This window comes from Pygoscelis adeliae, unplaced genomic scaffold (genome assembly GCF_000699105.1).
Source record: "Pygoscelis adeliae isolate BGI_AS28 unplaced genomic scaffold, ASM69910v1 Scaffold38, whole genome shotgun sequence".
Lineage (NCBI taxonomy): Eukaryota > Metazoa > Chordata > Aves > Sphenisciformes > Spheniscidae > Pygoscelis > Pygoscelis adeliae.
In genome coordinates, this window is record NW_008825614.1 from 7684598 (window position 1) to 7702352 (window position 17755).

At 41.0% G+C, this 17755-nt stretch overlaps 1 protein-coding gene across 1 annotated transcript in view; it reads right to left on the bottom strand.

Moving 5' to 3' along the window:
• PTPRO (protein tyrosine phosphatase, receptor type, O) overlaps positions 1–17755 on the bottom strand; it is a 66030-nt gene that overhangs the window by 19122 nt on the left and 29153 nt on the right. The window contains exons 10-15 of the mRNA XM_009332851.1: positions 15947–16098; positions 13235–13355; positions 9218–9357; positions 6974–7106; positions 5478–5598; positions 3434–3502 (exon numbers count right to left, since the gene is read on the bottom strand). Of these exons, the coding sequence (XP_009331126.1) occupies positions 3434–3502; positions 5478–5598; positions 6974–7106; positions 9218–9357; positions 13235–13355; positions 15947–16098 (736 nt within the window). The remainder of the gene's footprint in view (positions 1–3433; positions 3503–5477; positions 5599–6973; positions 7107–9217; positions 9358–13234; positions 13356–15946; positions 16099–17755) is intronic.

The following is a 17755-nucleotide window of genomic DNA, read 5'->3' on the forward strand; positions in this document are numbered from 1 at the left end:
TTAAAAATCAGCTAAACCCATAAAGGTTTCCTCTTACTTACTTTGTAAGACTATTATTAGCATCCATAGAATTTTTACTCCTCAACCTGACACCCTATGCAGGATTTTCAGCTATCCAACATAAAATTCTATATGATCAAAATAAATGTGTTTTATGGTCTTGATTCAGGCCTGTTACTCTAAATCGATGTTAATTGATAAACTGACAGATTTTCAGAGAGTAAAATGTGTTTGAAAATTTCATCCACAGGTTCACGGCCATTACATAGGTGGTGCTAAGTCCATTTTCTGATGTTTTGAGATATTTCAGGACAGATATAGTTTGTTTTTACCATGTACAGCTATGATAATCTCCCACATTTGCTCCTGCAAGTGATCCTGTGGATATCAGAACATCTGTATCAGAGATAAATTCAGATCATTCTAATATCTCTTAATACCCTCTATTGAGTCAGATTTCTGAAAACATCCGTATAACGTTTTGCAGAGTCCCATTTTTAGGTGCTTTAAATTCTTTCCTAGGTTTTCAGCAAAACATTATTTGAACTTCTTCTAACTGTGGTTTCTATGAATAACTATTCACAGCAGGTTTCATCATGGCTAAGGAAATTTGAATACAAAATCATTCTAAACTTCTGTATTTGCAACCTGTTTACCTGATTCTGCTATGTGTTAATCCAGGAAACCCAGCCAGGCCTGTTCTACCTATTGGTGGAGTGGGCTACAGGTACTTTGAAAATGTGGAAAACTCATGAAACTCAAACAAAAATTGCCCCAGTAGCAGGACTTTTTGCCAAATACACCCTCAGCATGTTTTTTCCCCATCAGAAAATTTGCTGTCCTAAAAGCCATATCATCCTTCTACAACTGTTCCGAAGAGGAACTACAAAGTGAAATTTCCTTTTTCAGTACTCTTGGCTCTTATGAAGTCAGTAGATACTGTGTTTTCCCTGACAAGCAAGTCACATCAAATGTAATCATCTCTAATCTTAATCTTCCAACCAGTGATGGAAAACTTCTGCTCACACAGTGAAAACTCCAAGTTATTCTTTAATGAGTTTTGCTGCTGAAGAGAAAATGGGCAGCGCAGTTTCTGCAGGGCACCTTCCCCAGGCATTGGTAGGGATCGTCTGGGTCAGCCAGAAGCGAGAACCCTTTCTAGTTAATCATATGCCATACTGGTTGCAGCATCAGGGCCTTGGGGCTTATCCATTAGGGTTTCTATGGGCCTGGACTGAGGATGAAATTTGGTTTTCCATAAGCAGATCTCTGGTGCCACAGAGAGGTTTTCACCAGGCTTGGAAGAGAGAACTGATGATGTTGCTGGAATACTCCTCTTTCCTTTGGGAAACTCCGAGTGAGGTTTTTACTTCCTCTTGCCTACAGAGGCAGAAGGAATTATTCAAGCCTGGGTCTTCTTTCATTGTTAAATCGTCATGAGAAATTTCCACACTTTATCAAATCACAGGCTAACGTGCTGGCAGACCTACTTATACTGTTCACAGATTAGGAACTCTGACATCTAAAACAATTGATTTCATTCAACATATGAAGAATACGTGATTGCCCAATAAATACAGTATCGTTTTCCTGGAATTACATAGTCTTTCACCTACTGCTCAGGTGTACTGAACAATTTTATTTAATTAAAAGAGAGAGGTGCGGAGATTGCTTAAATCCTGAAAACTGCTGAGCTGAGCTTTTCTTAGGAGTCAGCGGATATCCCCATAGCTCCCTTACTAGATCCCTGGAATGACCTCAAGCAAAATGGGTTTCTTAATCCTTCTACCTGTCTTTAGGGCCATATTTTCCATTTGTCTGCCTGGATGGCCAGTGAATCTGGTCTTGACATTAGACAACAGCGGCACACAGAACAAGATATCTTTACTAACTCTCAGAGAAGTCAGGACCACAAGATTGGGGCACACTGCCTTCAGTTATCAAAAATTTGTGAAGATATTAAGCGGGAATATTTTCCCCAATTTATATTTTTATAACATAATTTATGTATGTATACATATATGCATATATACACACATATATACACACACACATACACATATACTAAATCAAGAAACAAGAACCTTCACTTTCACATCCAAACCTATTAATTAATTCCCCTTCCCATAAAAAAGCCTTTTATGGTTTTAATAACGTCTGTTCCTAGTTTAATAATTTGATTCAAGCTTGGATATTTAATTAACATGAGTGTTTGATCTTCTGCCTTCTTTGCCATTAATATCGTCCAAGCAAGAGAAGCTGAAAGAGAGATTAGTTTGTACTGCATACAGCTGGCTGCTATTAAAGCTAAACCAAGCAAGTGAAGCTTGTTTAATATCCAGTTAATTAGCAGCACAGTGAGGTATTGACAAGGTTTACTGGGCTTGTTAGTTGAGTTTGCATGCTTATTAGCAAAAGGCTTGTTGTGGTGCAGTGTCAATCCATTTAATGCCGTCCTTGCTGGCAGGCTGTCCCCTGTGAGATCATGGAAGCAGTTCCCTGCACACCAACTCCTCTTTCCAACTTCTTGGCTGTCAACAAAGCTGACCATGGGTGTAAAACCAAGGCGCATATTTTCATCTTCCTACATGCTGGGATGGGGCTGACAGTATGCTTCTAAATGTCTGTGTTTGGACTTGCCTTGAAAGATAAGAGGTTTTTGCAGAGATTGCTAGTAACAAAACAGTAAACCTTGGGCCGGTCATTACCACCCGTTTGATTATCAAAATAGGAATGGAAATGACCGCACTGGTGCCAGTCAGGTAGCTATCAGAGCCCTTTTGCTTCTATAAAAGCTACTCCTACAGACTTTCTTTGTTCAAATACTTCTCTTTGGCTGATGGTGTCAGTGGGTTTGGAGTCTGTAGTCAGTGCCTGCAACTCTTGTAGGTGGTTTTCTAGACTAGCGAGAATATGGGGTTTTTTCCAAGTCTTTTCAACAGCACTGTAACTTAACTTAAGTTACAGTAAATATTTGAGTTGGCTTGTCCTTGTCTTGCAATGCAAGGAAAAATTAATTAATGGCACTGCATGAAGACAGCTGCTAATTGGTCATCTACAGGCAAGCTTACTCCTGGATGTAAATATATCTCTATGGAAGTGCTAATGGATTTATAGATCAAGTTTCTACACTTGCGTTATTTTAGGAAATATGTCTGTAAGAGAAAGGAAAAAAAATATCCTCCCAAAACACATCTATGCAACTTGGTTGACATGTATATACATCATTCCCTACTAAAAATAGCAGGTGACAGAATACATAGTCTTGAGTCGTCATTCAAGAAATAAAATACTAAAATAACAGGTATAGTAGTTTTATCTTAAAGAGGGACAGTGATGACATAAAAAATAAGCACTTAAGATTAAAGAGCATATTTGCCAAAAAGCTGAGATGGGGAAAAACATAATTACAAGCTTTGCTTCAAGCACTCACCAATTATAGGGAAGCTTTCCATCTCTCTCTAAAGATGCAAAATTGACAAAGGTTCCAGCCCCGCACTCCCTGTTTCAGGAAGACCATTGGGTACAAAGTTACCATTTTTTGGATTAACAACGCTTGCAATGAGGTTGATTTAACAGAGAACTCTCGGAGTTGCAGAAGTGCTGAACACACACATCTGTGACTAGGTCTGAGATAATCTGTGACAAACATAACTGAAATCCCTTAACATAGCTGTCCAAAACCAATAAATGTTCAACACCACCTGAGATCAGGTTTCCTAATAATGCTTAAAAAGAGTGAAACAAGGGAGAAGTTGTTAATAAAGATCTCAAACAGACCTCATCTTCTGTCCAGGTTTGGGCTTTCTATAGTCTGGCGCTAGCACTAGTTGCTGCCCTCTGTACACATGCTAAATATTTACCTTTCTATACTAAATATTCACTGTCCCAACTCTAAGAAGACGATGTATAATTGTCTCCATTTGACAGGATCATGGTAAATTTGAGTTCACAAAATAATTGTGGAAAAAAACCTGAGTTTCCTGAGTAACGTTCCAGCGAATTTGTCATAAGTCCATTATTTTCAGCTACAAATGATAAACTGACTTGACTACTTTTTGATTCCTTGATTTAAGCAAACAATTGCTTACAGCTTCTTACTGGATTTACTTTCTTAATTTCCGTCTGGGGTTTTTATCTTCCACGGCTAGAAGCAGTGATGAAGAGAAAAAGAAAAAGCTTTGTGCTGCTTGCCCAGTAATTAAATAGGAAATAGAATTAATTTATCTGGGATTTTCACAGAGCCAGTTACATGTAAAAGGAACAAACCACATAATGTTCACTGAAAGAGAGTCTGCAAAACATGTGTGATGTGGTCATCTGTTGCATGGAATACATAGCCAAGACATGACACATAAAATGCAGTGTCTGCTGGGTAGCCAAGTGCAAGATTCTTCACATACGTTTTTTTACATGAAATCATTTATTTTCTTGACACAGGACAGTAAATTAATATAAAATATTACATAGATTATAAAAGGATGAAGACTCTGGGACACTTCCAAAACCAGGAGGTGAACCACATATTGAGGGTTTGGAGAAACTTCCACAGTTCACTCAGGCCATAACATAACCCACATTAAAATGAACTGTTACAGGTAAGACGACCAGGAAAAGGAAATTTAATTTCAATATTCACGTACAAATGATTGGTGCAGATTGCTGAAGGAACTGCAGATTCTGTAAAAAAATGGTTGACTCCTATAAGATAATTTTTCCCTTCATCTGTATGACACAACAAATTGGGATCATTAATGTTATAGATGAAAAGCAGGACCTGAGATCCCTTCTGGATTTGTGGGTCTCAGTGTATACTTGGCTGCATCCTGACAGCATAGAAAGACAAGATCCAGGTGAGCCCATAAGCTCTTTCCCATGCTGCAGTTCCCATAGGAAGGAAGCCCACATGAATGCAGAATTTGCACAACTGGAAGACCAGGATTTGGGGGCAGACTGGCAAATGCCCTAGAGGGAGACTCTCAGGGCCCTGGGCACATCCTCCCTTGTCCTAGGGGTTTGGCTGCCAGGGCTCAGGCCTTAACATGCCTGCAGCATCCTGGACCTGATGAACAAACCATCTTATCTGTTGATATGGAAAATCTCCTGTTCCAAACCATATGAAAGATTTGCAGAGCATCTTGATGTCCTGCTCGTGCCCAGTTGCCTCAGATCCTAATTATCCTTTAGGTTCTTCACACAACTTTTTGTAATAAGTGATTGCACTTCTTATAGACCCAATCTTGCAAAGCTCAAAATGAGACAAAGGTTGAGGCTTATAAATCAGGTCAAGAATGAAAGTAGATAGAGGGAGAAGACATGCTACTCCTAAACAGCAGCAGGACAACCGTTTTGAAGGTATCCTGTTCACAAGTATCTCGAGCAGCACCCGTGCACACAAGCATCCTCAATTGCAACCATTGTCATGATGTGTTTGTTGTTGTCTGAAATTTTTGGAATTAGCATAAATTTGGACTTACCTGGCCATTTGTAGATGTTTTCTCCTGAGTACAACAAGAGTCACCAGCAGCAGTCCAATCAGAAGGATACTTAGGATGGCTAACACGGAGATTACCACTACGTTGGGATTCATCTCGGTGACTGTACATACGAACAAGGACTCTTGGTTATTCAATTCAGAAGCGCTGATAATTTTGTGGTTTGTTTTTTTTTTTTTTCCCCTGAATGTTGATAGTGTTATTTTTCTGAACTGATCTCATTCAGCCTGGAGTGTTACAGAGAGAAAAATCTACCACTAGAGATAAAGGGAGGTTTTGACTAGTTATTGCTGTTACAAAATTTCTGTGGGGAAATGACTTCACTCTGGCATTTTGTTAAACTTTGGCATGTTCTGATTTTTTTTTCCTTTTTAACTGACATTCATAACACAAGAGAAAAGGACAAAGGAAATATAAAACACAGATATTCATCATCATCTATGTCTCCAAAGTACATTTCAACTCTGAAGTTATTTTTCAACAATAATCAATACCTTTTCTGTCCCAAAAGCAAAATAACAGGTTGAGGCTCTGTAATACACTGGGTTGAAATTGACTGAATTACTTTGGCAAATAAATTTTAACAAAATATTCTGTTTTAAATAAGAGCTGGAATCAACTCTCAATAACAAAAACTTGATTTATTTTTGTTTCATATTACATGCTTATTGACTGTACTACTATGAGACCAGATACTCTGTTCTGCTCATTATATAAGAAACCCTCTCTACTTTACTTGCTCAGAATAACTTTATGTCCACAGCTGTCTAGAGAAGCATTTTTTAGATTAAAAATCATGAGGATTTTTAAGCTAAGTATCAGACACTGAACTCCAGCATGGAGTGGAGTATGATGTACAGGACCAGTGACCAAAGCTACATAACTCCCTAACTAAGCAGAGATGACACTTATCATTCTGAAGGGGAGTTTTTAAAGAAAAGTCCATTGCTCTGGGCAGTTCAACACTGATACTCTTTCTTCAGAGTCAGTATAGAGCCGGGCTTCATGACATGCCCGGGAAGCCTCCATCAGGAGCTATCCCTTTGGGGTGTGACTGCTCAAGATCCTGCGGTGGCCCTTCTCCACTTCCTCACTGAAAGCAGAAAGCGATTTTTTATCTTAGCAGCTTATAAACGTGATTTTCCTCTTGTTTGGGCTTGGCTGAGAAGATGTTTTTCTCCATAAATGTCATCAAGCAGTACCCTGATGTTCAGCCTTGATAACACAAACTAGGTCCCTGATTTCTAAAACCCAGTAGAGAATTGATCCTCCAGTTTATATTTTTCCAAGTCAACCCCCCAGTGGGGATTTTTCTAAGGACTTTTTAAAGCTGCTTCCCCATCCCATCCACATCTGGCAGCCTTTCCATGATACAAACAACCCCTGGGGCTAGCATTACAAAAAGCAGCTTTAGAAAGCAAGGAGAAACAGATGTTGTAGCTGGAGGAGGAAGAAGAAAGCAGGAAAGTGCTGCTTACCCATAGTGGAAACCGCAATGAAAGTGGGGACGCTGGGGCTATTGTGGCTGAAGGTGGTCACACTGCAGTTGTAAGAAGTGGCAGGGGTTAGGCTGGAAATGGTCACTACGTGTGAAGAGACAGTGACAGGTTCCTGCAGACATGGGGAAAAATACACAGAAGTTTGTCTCTCCCGTAAATGCAAGAGCACAAATCTGTGCTCCCCTCTCCACGCATATATTTGACCAGGTAAAGTCAGATCTGGTGAAAGAAACCAGCACTTCGAAACCCAGGGAAGGTAACCAGGGCCTGACCTTGAAAATAGGCAGGTAGCCTGGCAGTCCGGCAGAAGAGGGGAGAGGAACAGGGGTGAAAACAGCAGCAGGAACAGCCCAGAGCACCCCAGGGAGCCCCAGGCCCCTTGGGGAGTGCAGAGGGTGCCTTGTAGGGGGTTGGTCAGACATATGCATGGTAGGGGAAGGCGCTGTGACCCCCAGGACATCCCCAGAGGTTGGCAGAGCTCATGACCTCTGGTTACTAAGCCATACAGGTAGGAGGAAAATAAAGTTATTTTTATTTGAAGTGTGGCCAAGGTAGTCACAATCTCCGCACCCTCGTATGAATACATGTCATCTCTGCCTCTGAGGCAGTACCTCTGGACGTGAAGAGCTGTGAGCCTTTCACATGGCCAAGGTAAAAAACAAAGCTAGAACAAAGCCTTTGGGTAATAACCATGATCAGATATCCCACACCTCACTTTTTCTAGGTAGTGTAAACTCTTTACATAATGTCTTTATACAATGTTTTAATTACTATGTCTGTGGTAAACAATTTTGTCATTCATAAATGCTGGTATGGCAAAAGAAAACAAACACAACACATGCATTGACTTAAAGATATAGCTCCTTAAGGTCCTCAGAAGCTTTTCTATACTCTCCAGCATAGGGTGGATTGCAGATATAAAAATAGGGACACTGAACCAATGGTTTAGGAAGGGAACAAGAAGAAGTTTTATGAATGAACTCACTCCAGATGGGGAGTGCAAGACCCTGTATCAAGTCCCGAGCACTGGATTTTTGCAGTGGCCTGTTGTCATTCATAGGCTCCTTCTAGACTAGCAACGGTTCCTGTTGCAGTGCAATTCTGAGGTACGTTACACAGATGAAATCACATGTACATGAGTGTAAGGGAGGGGACTTTTATTCCCTGAGCTGAAAGGAGGGGCCACAGTTTGGCAATTGGACTTGGTTGGATGTTTTCCATTTTCCCCTCTGGGAAATTTAAATTAGTCAAGCAAAACCCAACATATGGGTTATCTTTTGGGATAATCAGTGGCCTGAGTGGGTTATTTTTTACTTTTTTCTGAATGATTCCCCATTATGTGTGACAGACCACATGACAGAATGATGTTTCATGGCATGTAATCACAGTGATTCACTATACCATCAGCTAAACTGCCAAGTAAGCCTCATACATTGCACAACATTGAACGTCAAGGAATTAAAACTACTACTGCTCTATTCTTCACTGAACAACGTTACCAATCTAACCACTCAGATATTCAGGTGGCCTCTGAGCACAGGTACCTAACTGGACAGAGAGAAAAGGAGCTTCATTTGTGAGGCTGAGAAGGTGGGTCTGGAAGGAAATACCCTGAGAAACAAAATCCATGAGGAGCAGCCACATTTGCAGCATAAATGTACTTTTTGAATAGCAGTGAAGGTCCTACTGAACTTCAGTTAACAGTTCTCAAAACCAGGAATAAAGTAAGCCAGAAATAATTAAATGCTGCATAAAAGATCTCATGGCATCTAAATATGTCTATTTTTCCCGTTCCTTATCAAGCTACCTGACCATTTTTCCCTTCCTGCCCATTGACATTCCCTTAGTTTTGTGGCCTTTTAGGGTTTGCATGGTATATTGGAGCCATTTTCATGACTAGCCAAAGACTGTCACCCTGTTGGATGCACATAGCTTCCGTCCAACTAGTTATAATCTCATCAACAAGACAGAAGGCAATTTTAATACTGCAAAATAATGAAATATTTTAGTATTTGAAATGCTTTAGTAGTTTAGCTTTTAAAGGTTTAATTCTGAACCACCTTACCACATTTGGTTTAATGATCTAACCAGTGTACCAAGCGTAAAATGTCATTGGGCTTTACACACAAATGCTAAGCAGCAGACAACAAACCAGAAAGATGGAAGGCCCAGTCCCAGTTTCAGAGATGAAGAGCAGAAGCCAAAGAAGAAACGCTTACATACCTGGACTTTTGTTTCCTGACCAGATCCAGCCTGCTGGCAGTAGACTTCAAAGAAATCAGCCACTCCTTCTTCCACCCACAGCAGAGTCACGGAGGTCTGAGTCTTATTGACAGCAAACAGTGATTTTGGAGGGGCTGGCTCTGGTTAAGAGAAAATCTCCTTTTATTAAGCTTATCTTTAAGTTTCCAGACAACTGAGAAGAGGAAACCTTGAACAAAAATGAAAGCAATGCCTGATGCCCTTCTATCTTTCGTTTCCTTCAGATAAAGCCTGCCAATGTAAAGCCCTGCCTCTCATGATGATAAACTACCACCGTAAAATGGGAAGATGATGAAGTGTGTTAGTTTTTCTTCTCTATTTAAACTGCTCTCTATTTGGACAGTTGGATAATTACTTCACTTCCCTTTTCAGCAGAGCCCTTGTTTGAGGATGATCAGCATATTCTATTAATAGAATGACGTTAACAGATGCTCTTTCGGGAGAAGATGGCTGTCCACCTGTTAGCAACACTTTTGGCCTGAGAAAGCTTTGCTTCACAAGGCCTGCCCCAGGAGATGATAAAGAAGCAGCTTCTCACAAGCGAAAGCCATCTAGGTTCATTTAATTGTAGCAGAGGAAATATTTAGTCAATTAGCAGTTTAAAAAAAAATCTTGTAGTCTGTTTTTTTTGGTTTTTTTTTTGTTTTTTTTTTTTCTAGGCTAACTTTTAAACGCCATTGGGTCTGCACTTGTTTCAGTTAGCTGCTGGAGTTTTCTCTCCTCACTGAATGCAGAGGTCCAGATTTCAGGGGTCTTCAATTTATTGCTTCGATTTTCATTGTTGTTGTGCCAGATGAACTGGCACAGGCAAATGTACACAAGGGACTGGGGTTCCTACATGATGAGGAGGAGACAACCCTGTGATAGGAGGGCTATTGGGGGTCTCCTGGGAGAGATGGCGTCAGAGATACTGTGAAACATGGACAAGGGCCTGCATGGAGCGCCCCCGGCCCCGTGTGGGGCGACCTCAGCTGTCACCTCCAGGGCCACCTCCCCGCCCGTGGACCCCCGTGGCTGGGCGGGCAGCAGCCCACGGGAGGCCACGCGGACCTCCAGTGGAGGCCACCCCACACTGCAACCCCGCCTGAACCAACCCGGAGTACCGAAAGCACAGGAGAACAGGAGGGGAAACCTTGAGGAGCAGGGACAGGAGCAAACAGCCAAGGCACGGTGTTAAGATGACATACACTTTTTTTCACAAGATTATTTAAAGACCAAGGCTTGATCCTGATTTTCATCCTGAAGACATCACACAACGGGTACTTGCAACCCCCAGCTTTCAACGCCTCAGGCATCCTGGGCTCCTTTAGTCTGCCTTCAGAGAGTGCAATGTTCGGGTTGTACATTTCCGAGCTGTTCTCCAGAGTTTTCAGATTTCCTAATCTATGGATGTTTAATGAAAGTTGTCATTCTCAAACAATGACCTGATTCCAGGGTCCTGACACACTACATACAATGTGCTATGTACAACAGCATTTTGCTCTTATTTTTCCCCTTCACAAATAATTTGTTATTCTCCTTCTGTGAGATGCTGTCACAGGAGACTGGACATGAAGTGTAAGATCCGCCACAACAAACTTGGCACAAAGGACTTGCTCAAGTGGTTATAGACGTTTTGGAGACGTATCTGATCCTCAGACAATCAGATCAGTGTTCTAGGGTTGGAGGCTGCCAAGATTATATTGGCATTAGGGAGAGCGTTGAGGAGAGCAGGGTAGGGACTGAGGCACATTCACGTGGCTTCTTCTGTATCACGGGGATTGCAGTGTACATGTTGTCCCAGAACTACATAGGAAAGCGACCCTCTCCCTTAATTACACCCATATATCTGCTCTTGGATTCAGAAACACATTCCATCCCTCAATCCAGGTAAAAAAATGGCCTCAATTAAAATATGAGTTTTGCATTTGGGCATCATCCCAAGCAAATCCTCCTTTCGCCTCCAGCAAATGGCTTGATTTTTCTGCAAGTGGAAAGTTGCCAGGATGAAGCAAACATCATGGAGGGAAGAACATTTGGCAGGAAATGACTGCCAAGTGCCGAGTCGTCTATCACTTAGAGTCAGTTCCCACTACTGCTAATTACAACTCCCATTGCTCCCTCAGAAACAGAGAGAAGGAAAACTTCTGGTAAAATATCCTTACTATTGTCTATTTGAAGTGCAAACAGCGTAAAGAAAAAAAAAAAAAACAAAACACAACAAACCAATGAAAACCAACAACCAGAAGTCTGGAAGTGATTTATTGAAAAGGAATTCATTCCACCTTCTCTTTGTTGTCAATGAAAGAGCAAGAGCAAAATAACTATACCAGTTCATTAAGAGCCTGCCTGTCCATGAGCAAAGAACGGGAAGATATGACTAGGCTGCAGGGTGTACAACATGAATAATACATGGAACTAATGGAGCTGTCTGAAAGATAAAGCTAGCTGATATTTTGAAATACCCCCCTAAAATATTTGGACAATGGTAGCAGGGGGATATACTCACCCTCACACATCCACCCACTCAGTCCTGGGAACGAACACACGCACCTAACTGTGCACAGATACAAGGCATGGGGAAAACAGTGGACAGAACTTGTATAGGGAAGGGAAAATCCATGCAATTTGTCTACATCTTTCAAATATTCCCTTTGGTGAAAAGACCTGGAAGAACTTCAGATTCTTGTGGCTGTACTGTGCTTGCCCCAGCGCTGTTTAAGAGATTTGAGTAAGAGCTATTGAGAAAGACGAATAGACAATGATTGCTTCAAGACCTCTAATTCAATTAGAACTTATGGAGCCCTTTAAATTCACTTCTTTCACTGTGACTCACAAAAGGTTTATTATGCATGTATAGAAGATAATCCAGTTTGAAATTACTAACTCTTCTTTACCCACCTTCACAGTGGAGTTAATGGCTGTAACAGCAGTTAGGCATACTTCAAAATTTCACAGCTTTAGCTACCTAGGGCTCAATAATTCTACGTGCGGGCAAAAGTGAAGTAAAATCTCTTAAGGTACAATGGTATAGTGTCCAGTCTTCCTCACAGGTAAAGGAAGGTATTGGACAGAAAGTTCATAGAATCATAGAATAGTTTGGGTTGGAAGGGACCTCTAAAGGTCATCTAGTCCAACCCCCCTGCCGTGGGCAGGGACACCTTCAACTAGATCAGGTTGCTCAGAGCCCCGTCCAACCTGACCCTGAATGTTTCCAGGGACAGGGCATCCACCACCTCTCTGGGCAACCTGTGCCAGGGTTTCACCACCCTCAGTGTAAAAAATTTCTTATATTTAGTTATATATATATATATATAGTTATATTTAGTTATATATAGTTATATTTTAAAGTCCTACCTAAAGGATGAAGTTCTTAAGTCTTTTTTTGTTTCTTTGAGTAGATTACACATATTTCCCTTAGAATGATGCTGAGTTCCACAACCCTGAATCTGACTGTTTTTGTAAAGAGTACTGTCATTGATTTGTATTTAAGGGTACATTTTTGGTGTTGGAAGACTATGGAGATGTCCAGGGAGAGAGGAGAGGAGACAGGAAACCAGGCCACGTGGCAGAGTTCAGACCCAGAAACGGGCTTGACAAAACCAAGGAAGGTTCTGCTTTGTATTGAAAAGTTCAGCTGTGAAGCCTGAGTCACCGCTCCCAAAACCTGCCTGTGTTCAGGACCTTAGGGAAGCAAATATGGAGCAGCGTTGTTCTCCCAGCGAGGCATTAAGCAATTTGCACTCTCCTTCTTCCACTTACAGTCAGATTCTGCCACCCTTGCTCCTCTTGAGTAATACTATTTTAGGAGAGTAGCTTCACATATGGAAATGAGGCAATCTTCACAGCAAGGTGAAGTGAAAATTACAGCTTTGCAAAAGAAATGCGGGCACAGGTACATGACACTGAAATGAGGAAGATGCTGAATCTGCTGACAGGGTTACTTTTATAGTCAAATGAGAGAGGTGAGTTTATAATTTACAAACAAGCATTTCTTACCCAATTTCACAAGCTGGGGCAGGGAAGTATTGCTGCCTCTTTCAGTACAAGCGGTCACTGAGAGGTTGTAAATGTCCCCCGGAGGCAAGCTCAACACTGCAGTCATCACATTGCGTGTTACCTACAATAATTGTAAACACCAACAATATGACCCAAACCAGTTATCCTTCTTGTAAAATTAATCTGGTCACTTACTATACTACAAAGAAAGTTCTGTGCATCACAGCAGATGTCTTCTGCATACTCTAGACTTGTTACATGAACCCGTTCCCACTGACACCAACTGTGGAAAGCCATAACGCTCGGTAGAATATCACAATGCAGAGAGAAGACAATCTTAGGCCATATTTTCTGTACTACCAGTGAAAATTTAAGGAAGAAAGAAAATCTCCCTCTAAATGAGACTACTCTTGCATCTAGATTTTTCAAGTTGTGCAAAATGCTAACCAAACCATGGACTTGAGTCCATTGCAATGTTAGGGGAATTTAAATCAGATCAGATATCTCTAAGAAGAGTACAAAAGCCACATATAGGCAAGCCTTTATATACCCTAAGAACCTGCAAATTAAATCCGGCTGGGCAAGTCTAACACCTACCTGGAGACCTTTTGACTTGACAATAGGTCTCATGGCCTGACTTCAGTCACGGGCAAGTTTGAAACCAGATATGATCCAAAACCGACCTGAGCTTCAAAAGATTGTGAATAACTTCTTCCTATTATTTTAGGGGTGAGTAAGCTCCCCATTTCTCCAGGGTCATGGAGAAGGATGCAGAATTCAGATACTACAACAGACTGTTTTCAGAGCACTTGTAGACTATCTACAAAGGGCACATTCAGGAATCTCATGCTGGTTTTCATAGTCACTTAATTTTCAGGCTGAAACTTTCAGTTCCAAGAGGGATAAACAGTTCTGAATAAAGACTAACAGGACTATGCATATTATTTTGGTCACTTGTCTCAAAACTGACCAACTTCTTCAGAGTCTTGGGAAGTATTCAAATAGCAGGAAGAAAAAGTCATCATTACTTGATTATTTTACCTATTTATTTTAATAATTCTACAAGAAAAACAACCATAATAACAATCTTAACAATCTTAGTAAATCAGATAAAGAGAGTACAAAATAGTACAATTTTTAAAGGAAACCATTTCTGAAAGTGACTAACAGAGCTTAGGAGAACAGGTACACCCTGCAGCCTGCAAGCATGCAACCATATTTACAAATATGAGCAGTACCATAAAAGTTAGCTATAAACAGGTTGTTGCAGGAATTTCTTAAAGAATACTTGCTGGCTTCTCTTGTTCTGAAAATAAAATAAAGATAAATACTCCTAAAGACATCTTTGAAGTTTTATTTGTAGATACTCTCTATTTTTAATCTGTTGTTTAATCTAATATTCAATATTAATTTTAATTTAATTTCATATCCAATATTTACTGTATTTTATATTTATTCAATCTAAGAATTTCTTTTTCAAATATTTTTTACCAGAAGCGGTAGCACAAAAGTCAGATTTTTTTTCCTGGAAGAATAATAACCTTACAGAGAACATGACTTTTGGAAGGGAGGGAGGTGTATCACAGCACAGTTTTAAAATTCAATTGTTAGAATACTTTATTTTGGGGGGGGGGGGGGGGGGGGGATGCAAATATTGGAAGTTCCTGCTGTTTAGAAATGTCATGTTTTTGAACAGTTCTACTAATCATGTAATTAGATTCATGCTGCAACAAGCTCCAGATGGGTGCACTCTGGCAGCCACTAGGAATCCAATGAAAACTAGGGTGTTCCATATAAATCCAAGTAAAAATTGCTGATGAATTTGAGCTTACGCTGAAAATCCACTTCCCGTTCAGCATCTGCTGAGTCTTCAGCTGTAGAAGGGAAACCTTTCCCTTGAAAAAGACCAGACACTTTGTCCCTGTCAAGGATTAAAAGATCAATAGTGATGTAGAATACAGTCACAGGCCACAGGCTGTATGAAACTATACTGCTGGCCATATACCTTCCTGCACTGCAGTGCTCCACCGCTATTTCAAACACTTCTCACTCTATGTCCAGGGGCTGCTCTTTTGCTTCAGGTCTCAGTACCCTGCAGCAGCACGACTTTAATTCGTAGCTGGAAAACCCAGATTTCTTTTTCTAAGTGATTTTTAAATATGCTCAAAGAGTTCAAGAGAATGTGCCAAGAACACATCTTAACATCTGGCAAGTTTTCTAAGAAGTGCATATATTCTGGATGAAATCCCCATCCCATCAGTTAGTGGAACTTGTATTTAAACAGAAAATGAAAAACACATAATTTATAAGGATGTCTTTTTGATAAAGTCAGAAAATGGGAAGTGATAGTACCTGGCCTGAATGAACTAAAAAACCTCAGCTAGTTATAAAATAGAAATTGAAAGGACCATATCTGTTCACTCAGAAATACTCTCGATGTTTTATTGTCTGCAGCTCAGAAGTTTAATAAGTTATTTTTAAATTCTCGTCTAAATTATCAACACTTGCACTGGATCACCATAGAACCATTTTGTCCACTGCCTAATTTGAGAGCTTGAGTCTTTGGAAGTGTGTGCTAACACTGTGAAATAACTTTAACTGATCAGGCTTCTACCAATCTTAATCATCTTGCTTAAACTTTGTAATACAAAGTTATCAACTCAACAAAAAAAGTACAGAAAAATGAGCAACACCTTCCCCACTCATACTTACACTCTTCTTGATTTTTTTCTTTCCTTCTGCAATCACCATCCAATGCAGCATCCTGGAATGAGAAAGGTCAGTACCATCTCCTCCATAGGTCCAGGTGACGTACAAAAGGTGGTTGTAATATTCTATGGAGGTAATCTCAGGTGCCACTGGTGCTGAAAGAAGAAGGCAAATGTGTTACAGACAGGGTCTAACGCAGCTGATTACCAAGTCCCGTAATAAACTTCTGCCAGAGGATACTGTTGGGAAGAGAGTATCATAAAGATAGCAGAAACATATTAGTAAAAGCATCTGCACCTGAGTGTTAGCTGAAAAAAATGAAAAATGGCATTTAACCTGGGGGATATTCAGAACAAAAATATACTTTTGTTTGCAATCTTTCAGTTTAAAAGGAAAAAAGCATGAAGCTACTGGCTGATATAAACCATTTTTTGAGTCAACATTTACAAATAGAATTCAAAGTCAAGTTAAAAGCCTCAGATATTGCTTCACTCTGTTATAGCACTGAAAAGAAATGACAGTCAGTGAGAAATAAATAAGAATTGTCACACTGAATAATTTCGATAGCTTTTCCATAGGAAAAAATATCTTCTTTTCACTAAGCTTGCATCTCCCTAGGAGGAAAAGCCCCAAACCTGCAGTTTGCCAAAGAACATCTTTTTGCGTGAAAAGTTATGGCCGCCTTTGTTCCCGGGGTGAAAGTCCCACCACCACAGAAGGCAGCCGTCAGTCGACAGCCATCTAAGCACCATGTGTCTAGTCTACAGGCACATGGTAGCTACATTATTAGGTATTAGGTGAAGCAGCTGCTGGCCCTCCTCTTCCTCCGCACACCCAGCTCTTGCCCGGCGCTGTCCCCCGCGCTGCACAGCTCAGGCTGCCCCACCGCAGCCCCGTCAGCCCGTTCGACGGCTTGTCTTGCGCTGGAGCTGCCAGTAAGGCCTTGGCTCCCTGTGCAGCCCAAGAAGAAAGATAGCAACCTCCAGAGTAACTCCTCCTAAAATAGGCATTTAAGATGAGTAAGAGAATTACCTCCTGGAGATGCCTCTCTATTAATTGCAGAGGGAGTATAGCTGATCAGCTCACCTTGATTGCCTAATTTGGAGGTGCGGGTCCCCAGTTAGGGTTTAAGTTAAAACCGAGTGGAGAACCAAAAGTGAAAGTCAGCGACTGGTGAAGACCATAACCCCCTCTCAAAGTGCTATCAATGGGGTAACCTGGACAAAACGGGGAAGTGTACAAATCTGTGTGCTTGGCAGATTCTTTAGGAGCAGCGTAGGGAAAACGATGCGGACTGATTGGTCTTCCTCTGCACAAGCCCCGCTGAGTCCAGCGTGTTTGTGCAAAGGCGGCTCAGGTGCGGCTGCCTGGTGAGAGGGCCCTTCCCACCACGCTCCCTGGCAGAGCCCTGGATGCCAGCACAGCTGCGGGTGCCAGCAGCCCAGATGAAACCCGGGACGGACTCGGAGCTCGGGTCTGTTTGAAGGGGCCACAAGATGTCACTGCTGCTTTTACGAAGGTTTCTATGACTTTTGCATCGAGACATTCGTTAGAGAACAGATAGTAATCGCGGAGGAAGGCAGCAAACACAATGCACGGACAATTTAGAGCCATTTAGAAACGTTTAGTAAGACTATTCTCTCAAATTAATCTTGAAAATGTCCTTTTATGCTGTTGAGAGGAAGCAACCTTATTTAGTATAAAATCTTTAAAGTAATGCTTCTTTTAATTTCTGGAGTTCCCAGTCCATCCCTACACAAGGACTGTGTATTCCTTACACTTTAAGGTCACGACTGGCATGAATCTTATACA